The sequence below is a fragment of the Rhineura floridana genome, chromosome 14 (assembly GCF_030035675.1).
Source record: "Rhineura floridana isolate rRhiFlo1 chromosome 14, rRhiFlo1.hap2, whole genome shotgun sequence".
Classification (NCBI taxonomy): domain Eukaryota; kingdom Metazoa; phylum Chordata; class Lepidosauria; order Squamata; family Rhineuridae; genus Rhineura; species Rhineura floridana.
Window position 1 is genome coordinate 11487942 of NC_084493.1, and position 15611 is coordinate 11503552.

At 41.6% G+C, this 15611-nt stretch overlaps 1 protein-coding gene and 1 long non-coding RNA gene across 4 annotated transcripts in view; one reads left to right on the plus strand and one right to left on the minus strand.

Moving 5' to 3' along the window:
- LOC133369787 (uncharacterized) overlaps positions 1-2898 on the minus strand; it is a 33626-nt gene extending 30728 nt beyond the window's left edge. Inside the window, exon 1 of one of the 3 annotated variants that reach the window (XR_009758990.1) lies at positions 2746-2898. This is a non-coding gene — a long non-coding RNA (uncharacterized LOC133369787). Of the gene's footprint in view, positions 1-671; positions 921-1064; positions 1145-2745 lie in introns of those variants that run through there. The other 2 variants (XR_009758991.1, XR_009758988.1) reach the window with 2 other exon arrangements.
- On the plus strand, positions 606-10126 carry DUT (deoxyuridine triphosphatase). Its single transcript, XM_061595364.1, has 7 exons — positions 606-754; positions 3097-3241; positions 4859-4950; positions 5971-6015; positions 7460-7534; positions 9649-9719; positions 9987-10126. The coding sequence occupies exons 1-7, from the start codon at positions 718-720 to the stop codon at positions 10041-10043; spliced, it is 522 nt and encodes a 173-aa protein (XP_061451348.1). The 5' UTR covers positions 606-717; the 3' UTR covers positions 10044-10126.
- The last annotated feature ends 5485 nt before the right edge of the window (positions 10127-15611 follow it).

Below are 15611 nucleotides of genomic sequence, written 5' to 3' on the forward strand. Positions count from 1 at the left end.
CTGTAACAAATGGTGGCAGCGGTGAAGAGAGTAACAATACCAGTATTCAGAGTCTCTGGGAATACTAGTATTGGGATGTTACTGGTGGTTGCCTAGCAGGGGGATCTGTTGAGATCTGTGCTAGAGCGGGGAGAGAAATCATAAGAGAGAGCGGTCCGGACTGGTGGAGTCCCTGGTGGTGCCTAGAGACAGGCAGTAACCACGAGCAGGTAGGAACCTGACAGGGAGAGCCAGGGAAGGACGCATCACACTCCACCACTGCTATACCCTTCCCTTCCTTCTTTTCAGAGCCTTTCCCACAGAATCACTTTGTCTAGCAACCATCCCAGGGCTGCTTTGCTTCCAAACTGCTAGATTTGAATCTTCTCCTCTGAAGTCCCCCCCCGGTGCTCACCAGCACACTCATCCACCGACACCCCCCCCAATCTGCTATTGTGATGGTGGTGGTGATTGTTAATAGGCCGTAGTAGTAGTGGTGATTATTAATAATTCTTAATGAAGCACACTTTCTCGCCTTCCCCCAAGAACGCAATTTTCCTCCTTACTCAGACCCAGCCACACAACAGGGGCTGTTGGGAAATGTAGTCCCAACTACAGTGTCTCCACAGTGTCTCATGGGGGTTGTATTATAAGCAACGCTCTTGCCATACTGGGGTTGAGAGAGAAGCTACCTGCGCCTGCCTACCGGTGAAGCCCCAACGCAGACCTACAGGCGCCATGGCCTGGCGTTTCTTCCGGAAGCTTTTCAGAAACAGTAAGGAGGGAATGGGGAGAACCAAGAACCGGCGGTTTTGTCCGTTAGCTCCAGATGCTCAGAAGGACGCAACCACTTCCTTCCAGGACAGGGGTTCAATTAATCGTACCCGCAAGAGCAAAAACGCCCTCTTTCCTCCCCTTTGGATAGATTGGTTTCTTCCACAAGGGGGCTCCTTTACCTCGTTGACCGTAATATAACAACTGTTTCTTTCTTTACTGTAAGCCGGTACTGTCAGTCTAGTTTTGTACCAAAAGCGACAGAAGACGTAAGAATAAAGCGGAGTCGTAAATTTGTAGTATAGACTCACACAGAGGGGCTGTTGTTGGTCTTTTCCAACGGAGAGCTGTCCATAGGAAACAAAGGATCCTGGGAAATGTAGTTTGCCCCACAGAGCTACAATTCTGAGCAAACAACGGCCTCCACTATTCTTTTATGGGGGGATATGCCTTAAGGGTATTTTAACCCAGCTGGATGCATATATATTTAATGCAATCGTATACATGTAGAAACATAAAGAAGAGCCCTACTGGCTCCTGGCAAACAGGGGTGTAGTCATCCGGTGACTAAGGGGGGCTACTTTTTTGGGAACAGGATTCCTGCAGGGTCCCTATGTCTCCAGCATTCTATGAGCATGAAACGGGAGTGTGTTAGCTACTGAGGAGAGTCTTCTCATTGGGAACACTCTCCCCTTTCATGCTTATTGGCTCCTACGGATGTATGTTGTTGAGGAAAGGGGCATTAACATGGATCTCATTCTCAACCCGGCAACAAAGAAAAGAGATGGCAATGGTGTGGCTGTGACTAATATGATGGGACACTGCACTTCTGAATTTACTACTACATTATCCCAAAGGCCCATCTCGTTCAGCATCCTGTTGTCATACTGGCCAACCGGATGCCTATGGGAAGCCTACAAGCAGGACCTGAGTGCAACAACACTCTCCCCTCTTGCGATTCCCAGCAGCAACTGATACTCAGTTTGATTTGATTTTAATATTTCTACCCCACCTTCCAGCCAAAAGGGCCTCAGGCCCACAGTCATACTGTGGAGGCAGAACATAGCCATGGTGGCTAGTAGCTAATGATGTATACTTAGAAGTGAGCACCATCAAGTTCAAATGAGGCTTTCTCCAGTGTAAATGTGTATAGAGTTACTGTCAACCACAAGAATTTCCTGAATCTTTCTGTGGCCTTCTTTCATGCGGAAGCGGCATGGGGGCGGGCGAGGACAAACATTTTAAAACGAAGGTAATCATCTTCATCTAAAATAATCTCATTCTCCCATATAAAATAACACCCAAGTTAAAAAGAGCAGTTGTCTTTAATGCTGTTTTGGTTTTGGGTTTTTATTTTGATGGGAGAGGTCACACCATTACCTAATCACACCTACGCTAAAATCTTTTGTTGTTATATGCCTTCAAGTCAATTATGACTTATGGCAACCCGATGAATTGGCGACCTCCAATAGGATCTGTCGTGAATCACCCTGTTCAGATCTTGTAAGTTCAGGTCTGTGGCTTACTTTATGGAATCAATCCATCTCTTGTTTGGCCTTCCTCTTTTTCTACTCCCTTCTGTTTTTCCCAGCATTATTGTCTTTTCTAGTGAATTGTGTCTTCTCATGATGTGTCTAAAGTATGATAAACTAAGTTTCATCATTTGAAGTTCTAGTGACAGTTCCAGTTTAATTTGTTCTAACACCTAATTATTTGTCTTTTTCACAGTCCAAAGCTCTTCTCCAACACTGCATTTCAAATGAGTTCATTTTTCTCTTACCCGCTTTTTTCACTGTCCAACTATCACATCCATACATAAAGATCGGGAACACCACAGCCTGAATGATCCTGACTTTAGTGTTCAGTGATCCATTTTTGCATTTCTCAATTTGGGCAGCTCTTCTGCTGTGGCAAGCTAAGCAGGCCCTAGCCAGCTGGGGAGGACTAGCCTCAGAGGGAGGCAATGGGAAAACCCCTCTGAATACCGCTTACCATGAAAACTCTATTCATAGGATAGTTATCAGTCGGGGTCGACTTGAAGGCAGTCCATTTCCAGTTTCGTTGCTTCCAGCAGAGTGTTAGGGTCCTCTACATTTTTCTTATCTCTGCGAGAGCGCGGGAAGAGGGTGGTGACTGACGGGGAAAGTGCCTTTCGCCCGCCCTTCCGGTCGCCTTGTAAAGGTCCCTCCCCCGCCGCGCTCCCATTGGTGCTTGGCTTGAAATTAGCGCGCGAGAGGGAGCGCGGGAAGAAAGCGCGGGCTGCTCAGAACTAACCGCCTCTTTCCTTTCTCCTTTCGTGCTCCTTCTCTCTCTGTCGCGCTCGCAATATGCCTTGTTCTGAAGCGGACTTCGCCTCTTCCCCCACCAAGAAGCTCAAAGTTTCCAGCTCTGAGGAGCCCGGCCAGAAACTCCGCTTCTCCAAACTGTCCGAAAACGCCTTTGCTCCCTCCAGAGGGTCGTCCAGGGCTGCGGGCTACGATTTGTACAGGTGAGTGAGGGATTTGAAAGGAACCCCCCCCTCTGTCACTGGCTTGAGGGATTCTCGCTGCTTTACGCCGCCCTGCTGATTCCAGGCGACAAAAAAACAAGCTGCAAACAAAGGCAGCCGTGTTGACGCATAAGATGGGTGGGAAACCCGTCCCAAATTCACAATCGGGCAATATCTTTTAGTAGGGCCAGCCCAAACGTCGCTAAGCCGTGGGCAATCTTTTGACTGCCCCAGAATTCTTCATATTTGTTTTAAGTTTGCATTTCTATCCCACCTTTCCTCCAAGGAATTCAAGGAGGTGTACACGGTCTTCCTCCTCCTCCATTTTATCCTCACAACAACCCCGTGAGGTAGGTTAGGCTAGCAGACTGACTGGCCCAGAGTCACCCAGTGAGCTTCATGGCCGCGTGGGGATTTGAACCCTGGTCTCCCAGGTCCTAGTGCAACACTGTGGTCACTGAATGCCTGCAATTTTAGCTGAATCACATCTTCCCCACCACTAGCTCTCTAAAAGCAGGTATGGGTCTGTCAGAAAAGATACATATTATTTAAATTTATTATCCCTACCTTTCCACACAATAGTGCCCAAGATGGTTAATGGCACACATGCGCACACACACACACACATTAATTCAAGCACTTCTCTAAATCTGCCTGAGTTGGCTGCAGAGTGTGAAGTCACTTTTCATTTTCCTGTGGTTGGAGGCAGTCTAATGCAAAAAAAAAGTACAGTGTTGAGCACCCCATTAAATGTCTTAAATGGTGCTTCTATCTGTATTACTCTGTAAAATGGTAGTTTTCAACTCTTGGATCCAGGACCTATCCTTATTTCCAGCCTCCACCATGTGACCCAATTCTAAATGTTTATGGTGTCCACTGTTCCTCTTTCTGCTTTTCCAGAGCTAGAGTGAACAGATGGAAAAGACCCTGATGTACACAAGCGGGAATTTTGACACTCGGTTTGTTAGGTGGAATGGGGGAAAAGCTTGTTTGTTTACCTGCCATAAGGTTCCAGGGCAGGTTGCAACAATATACAGTTATAAAAACATGTAAAATAAACACAAGTAAAACATCACCTGCTGAAGTTGCATTTGCTGAATTTCTTCACAGGTATTAATAGTTCTCTGCTTTTCTGTTACAAAACTGGTTTTTTTAGGTAGGGGTACCGCTACTAGTGTGTCGGTCAGTTTTCTAGGAGCAGAGAGGGGCAGAGTTCTGGTTTTGTATTGTGTGTTATATGCTGAATTTCACTCACTATGAATAAGGCTCCTTATTAGCATGTCATACAAGTTTTGCGTTTTATGGCTTCTATGCCTCCCATGTGATTAAAAATGTTTGAATGCATGTTAAGAAATTGTATTATGTTAGAAAATGCTCCTGGCTGAAACCCATGATGAGGCAAGTGGAACCTCTGTTTTCAGAGATGGTATACCTCTTGAGTACCAGGTTCTGGGGGCAAACACTAGGAGAAGGCCATCACCTTCAGGCCCTGTTCAGAGCTTCCAGAGAACCTTGCTGGTCATGCCTAGCAATTGAATGCTGGCCCAATGGTCTTGTTCAACAAGACCATTTGCATTGTCTTGTGGCAATAACATTTTTTTCTTTTTTCTTCTCTAGTGCATATGACTGTGAGATCCCTGCTTCAGGAAAGGCTGTAGTGAAAACAGATATTCAGATTGCCCTTCCTGGTGGGTGCTATGGTCGAGTAGGTAAGTTGCAAAACAGAAAGATTCTAATTTTGCAGATTGTTTCCTAGGGCTTTTCTCATGAGAGCTGTACAGTAAGATTTTAAATTATTTTAAGTATTTTCTGGAAATCCACAACATGCTTACATGTAGGACTGCATTAGCTCTGCATAATTCCTTGTATTGAAGCAAGTGATTGGAGTTTGCAGCCTAGGGTGTGGGCATCTGGGGGAGGAGCATGTTGAAGGCACCTTGATTCATGGGTTCAATGGGACTGATGTTTGGGCCTAATTATCACCACAATCAACAGGAGTGTGATATGTTTGACTTTATGGAGGCCTTAGCCCTTGTTGCGGACTCCCATTCCCCTCCCCCATGTGTCCCTTTGTAGCTGAGGTCCTGAGCTTACCACCTGCACAGAAGTGAACTCTGGGTCAATGGAGTTGGAGCTTGTTTTAACAAACCATTTGTATTCCAGTCCTTCAGGAATTTATGTATATGCTTCACATGCTTATATGATTGCAGTGCCTCTATTTGCTTATACTGTATAAAATGAGTAATGAGCCCATATTTAGGGGCAAAAATGCGCCCTTAACTGAAAAAGATTACAAAATATTGAAGGAGGTAGCATAGCAGTTCTGTAAGCAATGCAGATTTCTACTGAAGCTGGAGGAAATGGCCACACTAGGTACTGTAACTGTCCAGGAACTATGGATGGAAATGTACTTCTTAACTTGGCTACCTTAATCAACTTAGACATGTCCATAAGTGTCACTTCATAATGCTCACTAATGTGAGTGGAGCTACATATTGCAACCATGCAAGATGCAATTACTTAAACACAGATCTTAAGATGTTTGTATTTTATTTTATGGCTGAAAGCAACTATAATGCTCTCACTGGAAATAGCTTAGAAATATTTATAATATGCGAATGTATTACTAGTGTTGAACAACTTGCCATGGGTAAAATGTACATTTACGAAAATAGTTTTGATTTATTTTTAAAACTGAGAGCCTCTTTCTCCTTTTTCTTTTTTTTTAGCTCCTCGTTCTGGACTAGCTGCAAACCATTTTATAGATGTTGGTGGTAAGATTTTTGTTTTTCTGTTCTGTAATACTGGTATATATTTGTATGCTACAAAATGAGGTTCCTATTCCTGTGTTTTTTATATAAAAAGTCAGTATAAAAGCTCATGCTTATTCAGGAGGTGTGTGGCTCACTACAAATCTACACATTTCACTAATAAGAGATGTAGACATACTATCTTCACAAGCAAGGAGCCGAAATACTGAAATGTGTGATATGAAATAAAATCCCTAATTCTTCTAGTGAGGTGGTACAATGTCCATTATACATATACATTGGTCAAAGAGCTAATGGTTTGAACCAGCAGTAATATCTGGTCTGGGTAACATTTGCACTGCTTGATAAACACAAGAAGTTACATATGGTGTGCATACATGATAATTTAATTGGCAAGGTGACTAAAGGAAGCTACCTGGCCCCATTCATTGGACAGAGAAGGAGCAGCTGGTCAAGTTCTTGCATTCCTCTTTCTTCCCTTTTCCTTGTCTGATTGGGGATTGTGAGCCTGCTAGCAAGAATTATCTTCTAGAAACTTTAGGCGGTTTATAACTGTTGAATAAGAACAGCTTTATTTCTTAATGTTTAACATTTTCTAGGAAAAAATCTTGCTTAGTGCCTATTCATATGGAATTCATTATTGCTTCTTCAGCCACACACTGAATATTTGGAATAGCTGGTTCTGGTTTATATATAAACTTTGCAGTTGAATAAATGGGCCTAATGCCAGAGAACTCCATTATTTATCTTTGTAATACTAGATTAAAATGCACACAAATTATGAATACATTTTTGAATGAGTGAAGCATCACCGTTGGGTTTGAAAGGTACTATCTTCTGCTTTTCAGAAGATAGTTTTATCTTCTGAAAAGTATTAAAATGTAGCTATCTTGGGAGATCCTTAATTCTGAAAAAGTACTTAGGGACTTTCCATAATCTGTTTGTGCAGATTGGAATGAAGGCTTTTCAATAAAATGTGTGTTCTTAATCCAGCAGAGAGAGTGCAGCATTTCATGTCATTGCTTATGTGATGCTCACAATGAACTACATGCTAGCTTGCTGTTAAATTCCTTGGGCAGCCCAGTATTATTTTTTTCCCCTGCAGTAAACTTACTTCATAAGAAATCTTCTCCATAATTGGATTTATGCTGATTTATCAAGTCCATCCAATTCCTTCCATTTTTTAACTATCATCTATTCTAGTAGCAAGTAGTAACAAGGCAATTAGAGTTTTGAACTTCAGTTCTAAATTACCCGTAAATAAAGATAATAAATACAGATAATAATCAGTTGCTGACACCACTGTAATATAAGCTGCATCAAAGTCAGTTTCTTTCTTCAATATTCAGGTGCTTTTAACTATCAAATAAAAGCTGGAATCTCTTAATTGGCATAAATATGTAATGAAAAACATCTTTTTTACATTTGTTTTATTTATTTATTACAGCTGGGGTTATTGATGAGGATTATAGAGGAAATGTTGGTGTTGTACTTTTTAACTTTGGAAAGGAACCTTTTAAAGGTAAGAATTATATCCACCTGAAGTTCTTTTTTAATCTTTTTCTTTCTTTTTTTTAGAAACCGTCCTTTTCAGAAACATGATCCAGTAGTACACTAAATACATGCAAAAAAAGTCCAGTGCTTAATGTGAAAGATCTAATGATACTTTAAGCTTCTGGTTGTGACATTTTTTCCCCTCTGAAGTTCATTTACAAAGTAGGTTTCAGTATTCCAGAATTGTGTAGTCAGCTTGGTCTGTTTTTTAGAGGATGTCTATTCTTCCTGGAGTTTAAGCAGCATCCACAAAGGAAAGTAAATGGCATAACTGCTCTGTTTGTTTTGTTTTTAAAACTTCTACAGCATTCTTGCTATATCAGCAAATGACTGATGCAGATGTTACCAGAATTAAAGTGTGTGGTGAAACAAAGCTCCACTTCAGGAATAAATTAGTTAAATATTTAATCAGAATAATACATTGATTTTGCATTAAATTGGAGATGAATTGACACTGCTTGAGATTATGGGCATAATCTGAAGGAACATAATGCAGACAGCCTTGCTAAAGCAGGTCTAGATCTGGTGGACTGGGTTTTAAATTGCTGTTTTTAAATCACGTTTTTCATTCTAAAATTCATAGTCTGTGTAAACCTACTAACTATATTAAAAAAGCACTTGTTTACAGCTGTAATGGGGGCTAATCCAAAACCTTTGATTATGTAGCTCACATGCACTGCAACACTTTATCTGCTTAGAAATGAGAGGTTTCTGTCTTCCTCTCACTCTGGGGATACCATGCAACATTGCTTACTTTGATGGTTTCTATAAGCAAGGACTGGTAGTTATGAGTTTCTCTTTGAAACAATGGAAGCTAAACATGCTTTTCTGTTAACTGAATAAGACTAAACGTTGCAGAGCTTGGGTAATAGGGACAATATAAATTGAGTATTCAGGATCATACACAGAGGCTCCACGGATGGTTCTTATATAACATGGCATATCATAGAACCTAGCAATTATGATGACTTGCTAGTCCTTGGATCGAGTAGAAACCCAGAATAATATAATGCATAAATTATTAATTGTTTATAATGATGAATGTTTGTTCTGAATTGGTGAACTCATGTTTTAATCTCAGGATAAAAAGATTTATTATTTAAAAACATATACCGCTTAATATTTAAAAAATTTCTAAGCCGTGTACAGTCTAAAAAGCAATAACATTAAAACAAAAACATAACCTAAAACCAGTAAAACAGCAATATAAAAACACATAAAAGCATACAGAAGTGAATAAAACAAATTCAAAACATTCAAACACGTACAATAGAGTCCAGTCTTATGGGTCAGGGAAAGCCTGGGCAAAAAAGGTAAGCCTTCACAAGACATCTGAAACAACTGATGGTTGTTGGTTCACGTATGGCAAAGGAAATAAATTCCACAGAACGGACAATAGCAAAAAATGCCATTCTGATGGCCCATTTGTTCTGATAAATGGTAATTAATCCGTTTTTGGAATATAGGTGTAAATATTAATATGTTTGTATAAAATCAGGATTTCATTGTAAAAAGATACTTGCTATCACTGAGCTTTTACAAAACACCCATTAACCTTTTTTTTTAAAAAAAACTTAATTTACCCTGTTAGAAACCCTATGTATATCACTTTTTTTTTAGAACAAAAAAAGACAGGATTTAAAATTGATAACTAAGTAAGCAGTCTCAAGGCTGTGGGGGGGGGGGAAGAAAGGTTGTATATCACCATATCTAATGCCCTGCCACACTTTTGCTGGCAAGGCAGAAATGAAGGTGAAAGAGCGCTTTTGTTCTTTCCCAAGCGTTTGTTTTTTTTTAAAGCATTGCAAACACTGGAAGGAAAATAAGATTGACATATACTAATCTTTGATTTAGGGGATAGGTTGGATCCAAACCATTCTCTGATTGTCCTCCAGCATGCCCCCTTTTCAGCCCTACCATGGAGCTCAAATGTTGATAGGTGAGGGCTGTTTTGTGGAGATCTGATTATTAGTCGGCTCCTGGGATCTCTGCCTAGGAGCCATAGGATTGCAGGGGAAATAATATATTTTGTAGTCTTCTTAAAAGTATTAATACTAAATTCTTCTTGCTTTGGTTTTGAAGTTAAAAGGGGGGACAGGATTGCCCAGCTGATCTGTGAGCGCATCTACTATCCTGAGATTGAAGAAGTTCAGGTAAGGAATATTTTAATGTGCAAAAGAGTTGACTATTTGCCCAGCTGATTTATTCTTAACAAAAAAAGGAAGGGAAGAAATTATATCCTGCTGAATGAAATTACACTTTTGCACGAGAATTTGTCATTCACTACCCACTACATTTTATGAATTAATCTCTTGTATTTAAACATGGAATACATTATGGTGGTCACACAGTTTTAAAAAAATTATAGAACAAGAGGCAGAACATGACATAGAGAAGCTAACAGCATTTCTTTCTTTTAGGTTTTGGATGAAACAGAACGTGGCTCAGGAGGCTTTGGGTCCACTGGCCAGAAATAATGAGAGCTGTTACATGCAGGAAATGCCTTTGTTTTATTGGTTTCATATAAAGTATTTTTTATAAATAAAACATTTTTGCTAGACTCGCTTTTTCTTCATAAAAAGTTGCTGAAGTGACGGCCATTATGAGTGTGTTACCAAGTATTACTCTCCACCAATTTATGGTCAGTAGGTGTTAATATAATGCTGCAGCAGGGCAGAAGAATTTTCAAAAAGTACAACTCTCAGGGACTACTTTAAATTCTCACAAAAGGTACTTATTCACCTGAACATTTTCACAAAATATCCCTGAAATCTTAACAAAATGCAGTATATAAAACCACACTTAAAACAGACTGGAACAAAGCAGCAAGAACAAGCAAAGATAAAACATGCCTAAGAACACGATCAACTCCAATCTAGTACCTAAAGGGCAATAGTGATGCTGACAAGCGAATTTGTTTGGGAAGGCTATTGCATGAATGAGACACCACCACAGAAAGGGTTACCAGTAGAATGCTTAGTTTTTACAAATCTCAATGTAATCAGATCTGACCCACATCTGTCAAAGTAATATGCAGAACTAGAATTATCTATCAGCTTTTGTACTTACTTGCAACACAGTTTTTGGCTCAAACATCAAAATACATTCTAAAATGCAAATATTAAGAGAAAATATTTAGAAATTCTTATTTAAATATGAATCTTAAGCTATCCATGTGGATCTTGCTTTTGAGAAACAGTTATTAAATATGTATAACCTGCTTTTCATTGATACTACGGTTGAGGAGCCAAAATAAAAATGTGCAGATCCATAAAAACAAGTCCAACAAACAGATTCACAACTTTGTCATAAAATGAACAAAGCTGAACAGCAATGAGGACAATGATCAGAATTTCCAATTCAGTCAAATACCTGGGTAAAGAAAACAGGACCTCCAACCAACTAAAATGACCTAATGGCTTGAGTAACTGCTCCCATCCCTTCTCTCAGCTCTCATCCAAAAAGCTTTCAGCTGTGCCAACAGAGTCACTGCAGCTTATGAGCAACTTTTTCATCCTCACTCATGAACTCTCCTAGGGTCTGACCCTGAGTGGCATCAATTATTGCCTACAAGCATACACAGCAAAAGCCACACTTAGCAACTGAGCAAATAACAAAATGCGCAAGAGAAAAAGAGTGATGCCCATGCCCTCATGAAGTGAGGTGGCAGTGGTGGCCGGCTACAGCACTCCTTAAATAATATCTGGACTGAAAGTCAGTTAATGAGCCACAGCTGGTGTTTCCTCCCAGCTCTGCCAAGACTTAGGGCCTCAAGGTTTGTAGGGCTGCTGGGTGAGGGAGGCTTCAGGTGGCTTTGCTGTCATCTCCCATCTTGGTGTTCATTATTGACTGAGACAAACAGCAGTGAGCATTCTCCAATGTTAACATTGTCTTTCCTATAATAAATGGTGTGGTTGTCAGACTGAAAGGTCAGCAGGGGCCCTCTTCTTTATGTAAGTGTCTTCAGCATCAACACAATCTTAACAATATGCTTCTTGAAATATTTACAGTTTCAACAATATACTTCTCAACAGCGATACCCTATAGTTTCCACTTTCTACCTTTGAATCTCCAGTGAGCTGATACCAGAGTCAGGTGGTAACAAAGTATGCAAGGGGGGCATTCCCTACTTAACTGCACTCTTACTATGATCACCCTTGCATATAATTTCTCCATGTTCGATGAACTTCTTTCTACCAAAGCTATAATGTAAATATTTTACTTTTCCATAGCCTTGAGCTTATTTCTGAATCTGATAGCTATGATTTTAATATTGATTTTAAAGTCCTGTATCATGGCTTTTCAATTACTTTATACAAACGTGAACATTAGACCCATGTTGAATCTCCACTAATATTGCAAATATTTATCACCTCTTCCCAATACATCCTTTAGAACTGAGTGAATTGACAGTTTCAAGGATTCTAGTTGTTCAGCCAAAAACCTATATGCTATAACTGGATACCATAATCTTTTATGTCTCTAATTTGGAAACCTTGGTCTCAGCTAGAGTCCGGGCAAGGTGGAGGCAGGTACGCAGCACATTTCACAGCTCTCTTCCTATGAACTATTTTAACAGTTTAAAAAAGGGCTACTGCAGCAGATAGTAGGCTATTAGTTTCCCGGTTTAGCCTCCCTGCCTCCCCCCCTCTGGAATGTGTTTTTGCTGTTCAGAGTTTTATTATTAGACGGGCATAAACCTGTCACCATTAAACGCAGCGTTTGGGGAGTGCCCAACGCCGAACATTTCTACTAGTAGAAGCTGAAACAGAAGCAGAAACCCGAAGAGGCAAGGTGTTTTTCTACTGATAAAGTCATTATCCAAGACAGATAATTTTTCCACCTTGTCTCTCTGTTTTATGTTTCCTACAACATGGTTTTAACCAGGAAAAAGTGCAAAGAACTTGAGGGGAAATTTCAGTTGGTTGAAACTCCTCCACCTGATTTACAGCCAAAGATCACCCAATTTTTCCCATCTTCAACGGAAACGTACCTCTTTACAGAAAGGCCTTTGTCGCCGCCTCCTCCGCCTCCTATCATGGACTGGTCCTTGGACCACATAAATGATATTTACGAGCTGAAAGGAGGCCCTCCTTCCCTGTCCTTGGCAGGGGAGCTTGCACTGGCAGACAACCATCATTCTCCAGAACCCACGCTCCTTGCTACAGAACCGGCACAATCATCCCCACTTTCTCTCGATTCTGCCAAGTCTGCAAGGAATATATCAGTCCCTTCCTTGGAAGTAAAATCTAACAACTCCCTGGTAGGATGGTCCCTTTTGATTTTGGATGAATTAGAAAGTATTAAAACCTTCCTCTCTGAGTGCAACGCCATCCTAAATACACTGGTGTCAGCTGCCAAAACACTTAAGTCTGACAACGTGACCAAAGCAGGAGATGTTAGCGCTAACACCACAGGAAGCTGAAAACTAAGCCAAAGAAGCCCACCTTCCAGCCCCCCTATTCGAGGCTAGGAAAGACCAAACATCATCCAACTTTTTGTTGTCGAAGGAACGTATCACAAAAGAAAACAAAGAATATTAAGAACTTTAAACAACCTCGCTACAAGAAACTAAACTTTAAACCGCTCTTCACTCTCCTAAAATCTCTATCCAGCGGGACTTTTCAATCCCCCAGAGGGACCCGCTCTCCAGCGAATTTTAAGGAACAGGGAAGCGCTAAAGGGAAATACGTGGCTGGTATTACTACCACTATTCCAACTCCACTGGTGAGCGTCCCTTCCTCCCCTCCTCCAGCCCAGCCCCTGTCCCATAAACCGGCTCCCAGTCCTAGTTCTCCTTTGGCAGTACAGGAGGCCCTGCCATGTATTTTCCAGGCAAAATGGTACTGGAACTTGATCCTGGTACAGAACAAACTGGTCTTCCTCAATTATCCTAAGCCCCCTCGAAAGCAGGAGCAACATCTTAGTAAATTTCAGTTTTGGGAAATTTTGGAGCCCTTTTTTTCAGCACAGCTCCATCTTTCAGATATTCTACATATCTACTTTCTTTATAACAGCTACAAGACTGAAAACAATTGTTACCTTTAAGAATCCAGCCATTGTAAAAATGGTCTATAGCCTAAAAGAGCGCCTAGGAAACTCTGGTATACACATTCGACGGTATTTCGAAAATGCGGCTTCCCCGCAGCCTCTCTTCCCTTTCCCTCATACACCTCCGACCTATAAGCCAAGAACTATTCCACAATTGGTCAGACCTGAGATGAATCCGCCAACCCATCCTCCAGTCACTTTACATTCTCTTACTTCACCAGAAGTTCAAGTTCCTCCAACTGCTCCCTCCGATGATCCACGTGAACCAGAGGATCTACAGCTGTTGGAAGTTTTCAGGGACTTACCCAAGGAGGAACAGCTGGCAATAATCCGTAGACTAGACCGTCTTAGAATGGATTTGTCAGACCTGCAAGCCAACAATCCTAACCAAAGCAAACATGGAGGGACCGACAACATTCCAGCCCTCCGAGACAGGATTACAATTGCTGCTAGACCAAACTCTTTTGACAACCCGACATGGATTGACATGACCCGCTTGGACCCGGAGGAATTGGGGTCTCCAGTCAAGATCTCCCACGCACCACAATCTCCATTACGTTACAATAGCCCGCCATTGTCCAACGTCTGTATTCACAGTTCAGAAATGGATCAATCACACCCCTGAGAGATGACAGGGAATGACAAGATCGGCCTTCTGTTGTGTCGACTTTACCCCCGATAAAGTCCTCCCTAGACAGCACTGTTTTGCCTCTGTCCCTTACAAACTTCGTCTTTTGGAACATAGCAGGTTGGAACAATAAGGCGGCAGACCTGGAATTAACCACCTTTCTCCAATCTTTTGACTTGGTCTGCTTACAAGAGACATGGCTACTTGAAAAAAACCATATCCTCATTGATGGCTTTAAATCTTGGTCTAAACCGGCGAAGCGCTCTGCTAACATGGGCCGTGGCAGTGGCGGCCTTGCAATTCTGATAGCCACTTCTATGGATGTGCTCGCGGTGGAATTACCCTGTGCAGCTCCCGATTTCTGTCAAGCTCTTCATATAACACCTACCTCAGATTTCCCACCTTTTATCTGTATCAATATCTATCTCCCTCCCTTAAGTTCTTCACAAATGATGTTAAAGTGGCAGGAATTTGATGATTTTATCGATAATGTTCTATGTGAATTCCCCCTGTGTCCTTTGCTTGTGGGAGGGGATTTCAATGCCAGGATGGGTGTTAGCTATCCAGGAATTTATGATACTCTTGACTTCACCACCTGCAAGCTAGCGCTTCTGGCCCGAGCTTCCCGAGATAGGCTAACCAATAGAAACGGTTTAGCTTTATTCAGGAGGTCGATCAAATTCCAACTAATTTGCCTAAATGGCACCCACCTGGATTCCTCCAAAGGTTTCTTCACTTATATATCTAGTAAGGGAGCTAGTGTGGTGGACTATGTATTGGGTTCCCCTTCATTGATTAGCCTTGTCGGGGAACTATCTATAGGAGATAGACCTGACAGTGACCACCTTCCCCTGAAACTATCCTTCCGCGGCCCTCTCCACCACGTCATTCCTCACCCATCGATGCCGCTATTAGATGATTTGCAATGGACCAGGCGCCTTAAATGGTCTCAAGCTATAGAGGCTACCATAAGACAATCCTTGGCGGCCACAAAGCTAACTGAGCTACGCCAAAAGGTCCTCTCCTCTCCAAATGCTATCCTCCCGACGTACGAGGAGGTCATTTCAACCCTTAAACCCCTAGTCTCTACATCAATTGCCCCTAGACCCTCCCAGGGCTCCAAACCGTGGTACGATAAGGTCTGTCAAGCCAAAAAAAGAGAACTCTGTACCCAAATAAGATTCACTAGACGCCATCACTCAGAAGCAGCAGTTTCTTGTCTCCTTTTTTTGAAAAGGGAATATAAGAAACATCTTAATGAGAAACAACTAATCTTTATTGCCAATAGTTGGCGCTCATTCGGCCTTGCTGCTCTGCAAGGGAATGACATGGAGTTCTGGAGACTGGCCCGGGGAGGGTTGTCCCA

Bases quoted from the DNA above. Each gene is read 5' to 3' on its own strand.
- DUT (XM_061595364.1), top strand. From the start codon at position 718: ATGGCCTGGCGTTTCTTCCGGAAGCTTTTCAGAAACA. The intron at 7,535-9,648 runs GTAAGAATTATA...TTGGTTTTGAAG, and splicing joins TGGAAAGGAACCTTTTAAAG to TTAAAAGGGGGGACAGGATT. The intron at 9,720-9,986 runs GTAAGGAATATT...TCTTTCTTTTAG, and splicing joins CTGAGATTGAAGAAGTTCAG to GTTTTGGATGAAACAGAACG.